The sequence below is a fragment of the Cyclopterus lumpus genome, chromosome 11 (assembly GCF_009769545.1).
Source record: "Cyclopterus lumpus isolate fCycLum1 chromosome 11, fCycLum1.pri, whole genome shotgun sequence".
NCBI lineage: Eukaryota > Metazoa > Chordata > Actinopteri > Perciformes > Cyclopteridae > Cyclopterus > Cyclopterus lumpus.
Window position 1 is genome coordinate 20,281,331 of NC_046976.1, and position 12,472 is coordinate 20,293,802.

Genomic DNA, 12,472 nt, shown 5'->3' on the forward strand with positions numbered 1-12,472 from the left:
ATGAGTTACCCCTATCTGGGTCTGACTACAGGAAGTACCATGAACACACCATGAGTTACACCTATCTGGGTCTGACTACAGGAAGTACCATGAACACACCATGAGTTACCCCTATCTGGGTCTGACTACAGGAAGTACCACCATAGAACAGACCATGAGTTACCCCTATCTGGGTCTGACTACAGGAAGTACCATGAACACACCATGAGTTACATCTATCTGGGTCTCACTACAGGAAGTACCATGAACACACCATGAGTTACACCTATCTGGGTCTGACTACAGGAAGTACCATGAACACACCATGAGTTACATCTATCTGGGTCTGACTACAGGAAGTACCATGAACACACCATGAGTTACACCTATCTGGGTCTGACTACAGGAAGTACCATGAACACACCATGAGTTACCCCTATCTGGGTCTGACTACAGGAAGTACCATGAACACACCATGAGTTACACCTATCTGGGTCTGACTACAGGAAGTACCATGAACACACCATGCGTTAACCCTATCTGGGTCTGACTACAGGAAGTACCATGAACACACCATGAGTTACACCTATCTGGGTCTGACTACAGGAAGTACCATGAACACATCATGAGTTACACCTATCTGGGTCTGACTACAGGAAGTACCATGAACACACCATGCGTTAACCCTATCTGGGTCTGACTACAGGAAGTACCATGAACACACCATGAGTTACACCTATCTGGGTCTGACTACAGGAAGTACCATGAACACATCATGAGTTACACCTATCTGGGTCTGACTACAGGAAGTACCATGAACACACCATGCGTTACCCCTATCTGGGTCTGACTACAGGAAGTACCATGAACACACCATGAGTTACACCTATCTGGGTCTGACTACAGGAAGTACCATGAACACATCATGAGTTACACCTATCTGGGTCTGACTACAGGAAGTACCATGAACACACCATGCGTTACCCCTATCTGGGTCTGACTACAGGAAGTACCATGAACACACCATGAGTTACATCTATCTGGGTCTGACTACAGGAAGTACCATGAACACACCATGAGTTACCCCTATCTGGGTCTGACTACAGGAAGTACCATGAACACACCATGAGTTACACCTATCTGGGTCTGACTCACACACACACAATTGTGTCCCAAGAAACACAAATGTATTTTCTTTCAATGTAATTATTTCTGTCATATTATTATTATTATCCATATGAATTGTATATTTTTTGTGTTGCTATGTCTCGTGCTTTGGCAATATTGTTGTTGCAACATTCATGCCAATAAAGCCTATTGAATTGAATTGAATTGAGAGAGAGAGGGAGAGAGAGAGAGGGAGGGAGAGCGAGAGCGAGAGAGAGTGAGGGAGCGAGCGAGCGAGCGAGAGGGGGAGGGAGAGAGAGAGAGAGAGACACCAGGAGGATTAAGACGGCTCAGTCCAAGATAAACGCTGATTAGCATCCAGCTAATACGCCCAGGAGGCGTCACTTTAAAAACCCACAGTCACAGCGGGTCTTGAACTCAGCAACACGGAGTTAAACTAACTATTAGTCGGAGCTCACAGATGTTTCACACGACGCACTCTGAAGTCGAGCTGCGTCACATCCACCGCTAACTCATTTGTAGTCGCATTATTAGTAGTATTCTTTTTAGTTTTCGGGATGCCTGAATGAGATTTGCAAAACATATCTGCGCAAACTCTTTATCAATCACTTGGCAGACGACAACATGTTGTCTGTTGCGAAATGTGCGCAGTGTTCAATTAGTAATTTATTAAGTAATTAAAAAGTGATCCGCGGAGCAACCAGATTCTCTTCCTGCGGTCCAATCACACGCCACGATACTGACTGGATGAAACATTTAAATGATGAAGATCCTTTTCTTTGTTTCGTTTCTAAAGCCGCTTAAAGTATTCAAAGAAATGTGGACGCGTTCCAAACCTTCAGCTCAGTTTCTATTCAACAGGGGGGGGCCAGTTTAAAGATGGCGGCCGTTTAAGCGGCTCTCGGTAGAAGACGACGGTTCTCCTCCGGGGGAAGAACATGCAGATCGGTTCCACTTAAACGGATCAACGGTAATATGTCGAGGACTCAACCCGCGGCGCGGCGTGGATGGTGAACGCCACGCACACGCTTCACGCAGCTCGTGAGCACACACGCGACCCGCGGGCCAGGAAACGGGGATGAAAACCGTACACAAGAAAAAGACGGACGGGGTTTGAGGCCGTTTTACGGGTTTCTAGAACCCCATGTGTGAGATTTTCAAAATAAAGTCGTTGCATGCTGAAGGGATAAATTAACAATAATTAGATTAATGATTAAAGCCGATTATAGGATTTACTTGATTTCATTGTTCCGTCTATAAAATGTCAGAAAATTGGGACTGTGTAATCGTTATGATTAAAGAAACGTGAGGTTACAGTGACCTTTGAGCACCACTTTCTAATAAGTTCAACCTTTAGATCCAAGCAGGCATATAGGTAATAACTTAAAGCTGCATTCTCTCTCCTGACCACCAGGGGGCGACTCCTCTGGTTGTATAGAAGTCTATGCTTCATGTGTTAAAGCTGCATTCTCTCTCCTGACCACCAGGGGGCGACTCCTCTGGTTGTATAGAAGTCTATGCTTCACGTGTTAAAGCTGCATTCTCTCTCCTGACCACCAGGGGGCGACTCCTCTGGTTGTATAGAAGTCTATGCTCCATGTGTTAAAGCTGCATTCTCTCTCCTGACCACCAGGGGGCGACTCCTCTGGTTGTATAGAAGTCTATGCTTCATGTGTTAAAGCTGCATTCTCTCTACTGACCACCAGGGGGCGACTCCTCTGGTTGTATAGAAGTCTATGCTTCATGTGTTAAAGCTGCATTCTCTCTCCTGACCACCAGGGGGCGACTCCTCTGGTTGTATAGAAGTCTATGCTCCATGTGTTAAAGCTGCATTCTCTCTACTGACCACCAGGGGGCGACTCCTCTGGTTGTATAGAAGTCTATGCTTCATGTGTTAAAGCTGCATTCTCTCTCCTGACCACCAGGGGGCGACTCCTCTGGTTGTATAGAAGTCTATGCTCCATGTGTTAAAGCTGCATTCTCTCGACTGGGTCCAAGTGGACATTTGTCCTACATGGGGCGTTTGATTGAAGAGACAAGTTCTTCACTTCAAACGGACATAACAAGACAGTCCAGCGTTAGCGTTGCACACGGCGTCGATCCACCTGTTCGTTAAATAAACGAGGAAGAACCAAAGCCGGGTTCATCAGGATCAAGACAATCAAGAGTCTCCTCTCTCCACGTACGCGTGTTCACGCTAACAAGCCAAACACGTGCGTCCGGAGGGCGCGCGCGCGCGCACACACACACACACACACACACACACACACACACACACACACACACACACACACTACACACACACACACACACACGTTTTGACTCAATCCCACATAAACCCTCCTGCTGCCACACACGCTCACCGGAGCACCAGAATTCGGATCCATGCGCCGCTGAAAGTAGTCCCCAACAAAAGCACTATTTCCTCCTGCTTGCTGTTTGAGTAAAATATAAATTTGCTACTTTATTATGTGCAAAAAGGATTCACGTTTTTCAGTAGGAATAAATGGGTTTGAGAGACAGGAAGTCAGAAAGTATTGAGAGACAAAAACACATCCCAGACGCCAGAAGAAGAAGAAAAAAAATGGCATTGTTCGTTTTTTGCACAAAAAAAATAAGTATACATTTTATATCTCACATGCAGGAACGATCAAGAAAAAGATCACGCTATGTGTTAAACAGAGCAAATAAAGAACAAAGTCTTTCTTACGCAAATAAACGTAAAGAACAGCTGCTTCCTGGTGAAAGTCCTGTGTTTGTTCCTTATTTATACCACGTAACTTTCAATAACACTCAAAATATATACATAGATATATACATAGATATATATATATATATATATATATATATATATATATATATAATAAATGTTGTTTTTTAGTCTTTGTTGACAATAAGAAAAAAGCCTTATAGTACAATCATTCATTCCGCTACATTTAACTGACAGATGCAGTTCATTGTGATGAGCTCATGACGTATGATGCATTGTTGAAGAACAATATATCTAATATATATATTTAAAAATCATGGTTTTATGAATGAAACAGTAAAAGCGTCTCTCTGTTCACATTCATGATGCAGCTTGTCTCCGCAGCAGCCATGTTGGTGGAGAAGAAGAAGGAGAAGAAAATTGATTCATTTTTGCACCAGCGTGAGAGGATGAAGAGATGAAACAGATGCACGAGAGACGAAGCCTCACTTGAGAAAGGACGGAAGAGATGAAGGAGGGCAAGGAGGGAGGACACAAAGGAGGAGTAAGGAGAGGAGGGGAGGAGAAGAAAAGGGAGCCAACTGAAGGAAAAGGAAAACTCAGATAAGGGTACAAAAGAAGTATTATTGGAAAACGCTGCAAAAGAGAGGAGGACGCGAAGAAGAGGGGAGAGGGAGGAGGACGCGAAGAAGAGGGGAGAGGGAGGAGGACGCGAAGAAGAGGGGAAAGAAAGGGAGGAGGACGCGAAGAAGAGGGGAAAGGGAGGAGGACACGAAGAAGAGGGGAAAGGGAGGAGGACGCGAAGAAGAGGGGAAAGGGAGGACACGAAGAAGAGGGGAAAGAAAGGGAGGAGGACGCGAAGAAGAGGGTAAAGGGAGGAGGACACGAAGAAGAGGGGAAAGAAAGGGAGGAGGACGCGAAGAAGAGGGGAAAGGGAGGAGGACACGAAGAAGAGGGGAAAGGGAGGAGGACGCGAAGAAGAGGGGAAAGAAAGGGAGGAGGACGCGAAGAAGAGGGGAAAGGGAGGAGGACGCGAAGAAGAGGGGAAAGAAAGGGAGGAGGACGCGAAGAAGAGGGGAAAGGGAGGAGGACACAGAAGAGGGGAAAGGGAGGAGGACGCGAAGAAGAGGGGAAAGGGAGGAGGACACAAAGAAGAGGGGAAAGGGAGGAGGACGCGAAAAAGAGGGGAAAGGGAGGAGGACACGAAGAAGAGGGGAAAGGGAGGAGGACACGAAGAAGAGGGGAAAGGGAGGAGGACGCGAAGAAGAGGGGAAAGGGAGGAGGACGCGAAGAAGAGGGGAAAGGGAGGAGGACGCGAAGAAGAGGGGAAAGGGAGGAGGACACAAAGAAGAGGGGAAAGGGAGGAGGACACAAAGAAGAGGGGAAAGAAAGGGAGGAGGACGCGAAGAAGAGGGGAAAGAAAGGGAGGAGGACGCGAAGAAGAGGGGAAAGAAAGGGAGGAGGACGCGAAGAAGAGGGGAAAGGGAGGAGGACACGAAGAAGAGGGGAAAGGGAGGAGGACGCGAAGAAGAGGGGAAAGAAAGGGAGGAGGACGCGAAGAAGAGGGGAAAGGGAGGAGGACACGAAGAAGAGGGGAAAGGGAGGAGGACGCGAAGAAGAGGGGAAAGGGAGGAGGACACGAAGAAGAGGGGAAAGGGAGGAGGACACAAAGAAGAGGGGAAAGGGAGGAGGACACAAAGAAGAGGGGAAGGGAGGAGGACGCGAAGAAGAGGGGAAAGAAAGGGAGGAGGACGCGAAGAAGAGGGGAAAGGGAGGGAGGAGGACGCGAAAAAGAGGGGAAAGGGAGGAGGACACGAAGAAGAGGGGAAAGGGAGGAGGACGCGAAGAAGAGGGGAAAGGGAGGAGGACGCGAAGAAGAGGGGAAAGGGAGGAGGACGCGAAGAATAGGAGAAAGGGAGGAGGACGCGAAGAAGAGGGGAAGGGAGGAGGACGCGAAGAAGAGGGGAAAGGGAGGAGGACACGAAGAAGAGGGGAAAGGGAGGAGGACGTGAAGAGGGGAAAGGGAGGAGGACGCGAAGAAGAGGGGAAAGGGAGGAGGACGCGAAAAAGAGGGGAAAGGGAGGAGGACGTGAAGAAGAGGGGAAAGGGAGGAGGACGCGAAGAAGAGGGGAAAGGGAGGAGGACGCGAAAAAGAGGGGAAAGGGAGGAGGACGTGAAGAAGAGGGGAAAGGGAGGAGGACGCGAAGAAGAGGGGAAAGGGAGGAGGACGTGAAGAAGAGGGGAAAGGGAGGAGGACGCGAAGAAGAGGGGAAAGGGAGGAGGACGCAAAGAAGAGGGGAAAGGGAGGAGGACGCGAAGAACAGGGGAAAGGGAGGAGGACGCGAAGAAGAGGGGAAGGGAGGAGGACGCGAAGAAGAGGGGAAGGGAGGAGGAAACGAAGAAGAGGGGAAAGGGAGTAGGACGCAAAGAAGAGGGGAAAGGGAGGAGGACACGAAGAAGAGGGGAAAGGGAGGAGGACGCGAAGAAGAGGGGAAAGGGAGGAGGACGCGAAGAAGAGGGGAAGGGAGGAGGACGCGAAGAAGAGGGGAAAGGAAGGAGGACACAAAGAAGAGGGGAAAGGGAGGAGGACACAAAGAAGAGGGGAAAGGAAGGAGGACACAAAGAAGAGGGGAAAGGAAGGAGGACACAAAGAAGAGGGGAAAGGAAGGAGGACACAAAGAAGAGGGGAAAGGGAGGAGGACACAAAGAAGAGGGGAAAGGAAGGAGGACACAAAGAAGAGGGGAAAGGGAGGAGGACACGAAGAAGAGGGGAAAGGGAGGAGGACACGAAGAAGAGGGGAACCAAAACCAGCACACCTGTTAGAAACCACCTGTCTGATGACATCACCACAGAAACAGGTGTGTGCCCCTCCCCCAACACACACACACACACACACACTATTTAATATCAGGATTAACAAATACTGGATTAATCTGCCGGTGAGCGTTGCTCAGATACCTGAAGAATGCTGGATCGGATATGCACATTTACGATACACAGGAACAACAACAACAACAACAAGTGTCACTCGCTACCTGATCCCTTCATACCGGCCGGTCACTACTGAGCATGTGCAAACTAGTCCGAGACACCTGTGGTCAAACCAGGCGGCAAACCTGGGCCCCGTTCCTCGTACGTACGTGGTCGATCAAATGTCCAATTAGCCAGCTTAAATTAACCCGATGAATAGACTTCAGTAATCAGGATAGTTGAACCAGACTTCAGTACTCAGGATAGTTGAACCAGACTTCAGTAATCAGGATAGTTGAACCAGACTTCAGTACTCAGGATAGTTGAACCAGACTTCAGTACTCAGGATAGTTGAACCAGACTTCAGTACTCAGGATAGTTGAACCAGACTTCAGTACTCAGGATAGTTGAACCAGACTTCAGTAATCGGGATAGTTGAACCAGACGTCAGTACTCAGGATAGTTGAACCAGACTTCAGTACTCAGGATAGTTGAACCAGACTTCAGTACTCAGGATAGTTGAACCAGACTTCAGTACTCAGGATAGTTGAACCAGACGTCAGTACTCAGGATAGTTGAACCAGACTTCAGTACTCAGGATAGTTGAACCAGACTTCAGTACTCAGGATAGTTGAACCAGACTTCAGTAATCAGGATAGTTGAACCAGACGTCAGTACTCAGGATAGTTGAACCAGACTTCAGTACTCAGGATAGTTGAACCAGACTTCAGTACTCAGGATAGTTGAACCAGACTTCAGTACTCAGGATAGTTGAACCAGACTTCAGTACTCAGGATAGTTGAACCAGACTTCAGTACTCAGGATAGTTGAACCAGACTTTAGTACTCAGGATAGTTGAACCAGACGTCAGTAATCAGGATAGTTGAACCAGACTTCAGTACTCAGGATAGTTGAACCAGACTTCAGTACTCAGGATAGTTGAACCAGACTTTAGTACTCAGGATAGTTGAACCAGACGTCAGTAATCAGGATAGTTGAACCAGACTTCAGTACTCAGGATAGTTGAACCAGACTTCAGTAATCAGGATAGTTGAACCAGACTTCAGTACTCAGGATAGTTGAACCAGACTTCAGTAATCAGGATAGTTGAACCAGACTTCAGTACGCAGGATCAGGATAGTTAAACCAGACTTCAGTACTCAGGATAGTTGAACCAGACTTTAGTACTCAGGATAGTTAAACCAGACTTCAGTACTCAGGATAGTTGAACCAGACTTTAGTACTCAGGATAGTTGAACCAGACTTTAGTACTCAGTCCCATTTTATCTCACATTTGGTAAAAGTATTGACACACTTTTAGTCAAAAAACTTGGTTTTAGACATGTATTACATGCATCTACTATTGTATTCATATATTCCACCACTTTTGTGAACCTAAGATTTTGTTAAACCAATTTCCAAAACAGTCCACCCGAGTAAGGCATGTTTTCACAAGAGATTAGAAGTAATTTAATAAATCGGACGTCAACTTTTCAGCTTTAGGGCCAAATGACCTCTTTACACTGAGCCTAAAGACAACAGTGCTCATTTATATAGATCGCTGAGATTGTTGATGTATGACACATGAGTATGTATCAAATGAAAGTGCCTTTTAAAAAGATGAATTTAAGAAATTATGTAAAATTGAGAAAAAGACCTTAGACCCCAGAGGGTTGATTCATCATCACAATCCTGAAAGTCACATTTATGTTGGATGTTCCAGACTAAGATCTATATAACTTTTATTTTATATTTCAGAGATTAGCATGTTTTACAGAGCAGGTTACCCACTCCCGCATGTACCAGATTATCCTATAATGATACAATATTTTTCAGGAGTTCACATCCTGAAAATGAAGGCAGCGGAGCCTGAATACACCCACTTTACCCCCCCCCCCCCCCCTCTTCCTCCCCCTCTCCCTCTTAGATAATTAGCAAATTAATGATAAAACACCTGTAAATCTCAAATGGAGAGAGAAGAAGTCAGCTCTCTTTGTTTTTATGGAACAGGATGAACAGAGGGAACATTCCACGAGTGTAACACATTGATATATATCTAAAAATAAATAAATAAATAAAATATATATATAAAAAAAAATATATATATATATATATATATGTAAATATAAATATATATGTAAATATAAATATATATAAATAAATAAATATAAATATATAAATAAATAAATAAATAAATAAATAAATAAATAAATAAATAAATAAATAAATAAATAAATAAATAAATAATAATGCTCCTACCTTCATGTCTCCTATGACAGTCTGGAAAAGCCCCCCCAGGGCGCTGCACTCTCTGTCCATCATCGTCTCCATCTTCAGTGTCAACGGGAAATATCACTAAAAACTCTCTCACGCGGAGCTTCTGCGGTCCATTAATGAAGCGGCAGGAAACAAATGAATTAAAGAGGGGAGGAGGGGGAGGAGGGGGAGGAGGAGAGGGCGGCTAGGTGTCGATGGAAAAAGGGCTCAGAGACGCGCTGCAGGGTTTCCCCGGCTGAAGGAGACCAGAAGGCGGACGCGAGCAGCAGCGGAGCCGGCGGTCAGATCCCAGTCGGGGCAGATAAGTCCCATGTCCGCCGGAGGGGACGCATGTCGGGGCCGAGAGAACACTGCAGGGAAACGGCAACGACGACGCCGCCGGAGAGGATCAACGACACGCGCGCGAGCTGCTCCACTGGCTCTGGCTCTCGGGGACGCGCCGGGTAGAGGAGACGTGGACGCGCGTCCGCTTGGCCCCGCCTTCAACTGAGAAAGCTTTTTTGATAACGGGAAAAGAGAGGTGTGATAACATCAAATTAAGTTATTAACTTATAAAGTTGAGGAATCTACAAGACCTGGGGATGAAAACAGTCAAATGAAAATAGAAAGATAGAAAGATAAAAAAATAGAAAGATAGAAAAATAGTAAAATAGATATAATCGATTAAAAAATATATAAATATATATTTCAAAGATAAATTCAATTAAATACATTAAAAAAATAAGGATATCATTTAAAAATATATACATATACAGTACATATATAAATTGTTATTTTTTAATGATATACTTATTGTAGATAGATATAAGAATATATATACACACACACACAAAATATTTTTTTCATATTTTTTTGCATACTTATTTTGGATTTTAAGTGATCCTTATCTTTATCATCCTTATTTTTTTTTATGATACAAGGGACAATAAATACAGAGCCGCCTTGTTGAATACTTTTTTAAAGTACTGAATTACAAACTGTAAAATGTATAAATGGGGGTTTTGGAGCTGAACTCTTAAGAGATCTAAAAAAGGTAAAGGATATTTTTTACTTTTATATTTTCACAGGGTTGTAGAAGCAGGATATTTCTGGCACAACCTACTTCAAAGGTGCACGTTATTTTCACACGATGGAATTTCCACCTGTGGGCTGAAAGTCCTCGTTTCCCAGTGTTCAAACCACAGAAGGCCTTTAAAAGGGGACTTCATAGCATCACTTTACTGTGTGATGTAGTAGTGACTGATCTTTAAAACTGCATCGCCACCTAGCGAGTGTTTTACTGAACTGTTCGGGAAACGTCGATATCAAGTTCAAGATCATAGACGAGCCTGAACATGACATGTACTTCTGGTGTCCCTGGACTTTCTATTTCTTATATAGACATGGAGCGATGTTACAAACATGAAAGGGCCTCTACCCCTCCAACATGACAACAAGAGCCACCGGCTCACACAGACATGTCTGCTCCTTTTATGTCTCGTTGGAGATGTTTTGTAACCTTTTTGGTGTTGTTTTGTATCTCTTTGTAGTTGCTTTGTGTCTCTTTGTAGTTGCTTTGTGTCTCTTTGTAGTTGCTTTGTATCTCTTTGTAGTTGCTTTATATCTCTTTGTAGTTGCTTTGTATGTCTTTGTAGTGGCTTTGTGTCTCTTTGTAGTTGCTTTGTGTCTCTTTGTAGTTGCTTTGTATGTCTTTGTAGTTGCTTTGTGTCTCTTTGTAGTTGCTTTTTATCTCTTTGTAGTTGCTTTGTGTCTCTTTGTAGTTGCTTTGTATCTCTTTGTAGTTGCTTTGTGTCTCTTTGTAGTTGCTTTATATCTCTTTGTAGTTGCTTTGTGTCTCTTTGTAGTTGCTTTGTATCTCTTTGTAGTTGCTTTATATCTCTTTGTAGTTGCTTTGTATGTCTTTGTAGTGGCTTTGTGTCTCTTTGTAGTTGCTTTGTATGTCTTTGTAGTTGCTTTGTGTCTCTTTGTAGTTGCTTTTTATCTCTTTGTAGTTGCTTTGTGTCTCTTTGTAGTTGCTTTGTATCTCTTTGTAGTTGCTTTGTGTCTCTTTGTAGTTGCTTTATATCTCTTTGTAGTTGCTTTGTGTCTCTTTGTAGTTGCTTTGTATGTCTTTGTAGTTGCTTTGTGTCTCTTTGTAGTTGCTTTGTATCTCTTTGTTGCTTTGTATCTCTTTGTAGTTGCTTTGTATCTCTTTGTAGTTGCTTTGTGTCTCTTTGGAGTTGCTTTGTATCTCTTTGTTGCTTTGTATCTCTTTGTAGTTGCTTTGTATCTCTTTGTAGTTGCTTTGTGTCTCTTTGGAGTTGCTTTGTATCTCTTTGTAGTTGTTGTAGTTGCTTTGTATCTCTTTGTAGTTGTTGTAGTTGCTTTATATCTCTTTGTAGTTGCTTTGTGTCTCTTTGGAGTAGTTGTGAGACTGCATTTCTTTTCTGTGGTTTTGCATCTCTTTTTAATTGTTTTTGGTTCTCCTTGTCGTCGTTCTGTGTCGCTTTTGGCTGATTTGTATCTTTTTTTATTTGTTTTTGTTCTCTTTGTAGTCGTTTTGCATCTTTTTGTAATCATTTCGTGTCTTTTTTTATTTGTTTTGGATCTCTTTGTAGTCGTTTTGCATCTTTTTGTAGTAATTTCGTGTCTTTTTTTAAATTTAATATGTATCTCTGTATATGTTTTGTGTCTCTTGTGTCTTTTTTAAATCTTTTTTATTTCTGTTTTGCATATTTGTTTCTGTTTTTTTTGTATATCTTTGTAGTTGTTTGTGTGTGTTTTTTTCTGGGTTGTTTGGCTTCTCTTTGTGGTCAATTTGTGTCTTTAGTAACTTCCACCAGAGGGTCAGACCCAAGGGAACCTAACAGTTTGGGCTACAGGGCCTTTGCCTAGTGCCTCCATGTGTATAGAGTACGTTTAAAGCTCGTTAATGTGTCCTTGGCTGTCTCATTGTGACCCTTCGCCCCTCAGCTTCTGAATAGATTCTCATTGCTGACCTTCATGCCAGTTGGAGGACACCTAGTGGTAAAACGTTGTCAGTGATAATTTCACTAAACTAAATGAACTGCATTTATAAGGCCTTTATACAGAGACCTTTCTCATGCGTCTCATTCACCCACATGTACGGACTCTTTTACTCTTTGGGTAATATTTCTAGTGTCTTATATCCAAAATGTACTAGTAGCCACAAACAAAGATTAATATTGTGATACTCATTAGTGTCATAAAACCCCAACCTTTCTCTCAGCTTTCTGTCAAACAAACAAAAAATGCTCTTGAATGTTGTGTTGCCGGACGTCAAGCATTTGATTTATTTTATTTTTTGTTGGCTTATACAATAAATCAAGAATTGTCAAACATCAGATCAAAGAAAGATGATGCTCGTGAAATTCAGATTCACTCTCTGAAGCAGTGTCGTAACAACC

The 12,472-nt window shown here is 43.7% G+C and overlaps 1 protein-coding gene across 1 annotated transcript in view; it reads right to left on the reverse strand.

The window, feature by feature from the left end:
- The window catches only part of LOC117738961 (protein MTSS 1-like), a 41,235-nt gene extending 32,116 nt beyond the window's left edge, over nucleotides 1–9,119 (reverse strand). The window contains exon 1 of the mRNA XM_034545168.1: nucleotides 9,048–9,119. Within this exon, the coding sequence (XP_034401059.1) occupies nucleotides 9,048–9,119 (72 nt within the window). The remainder of the gene's footprint in view (nucleotides 1–9,047) is intronic.
- Between the last annotated feature and the right edge of the window lie 3,353 nt (nucleotides 9,120–12,472).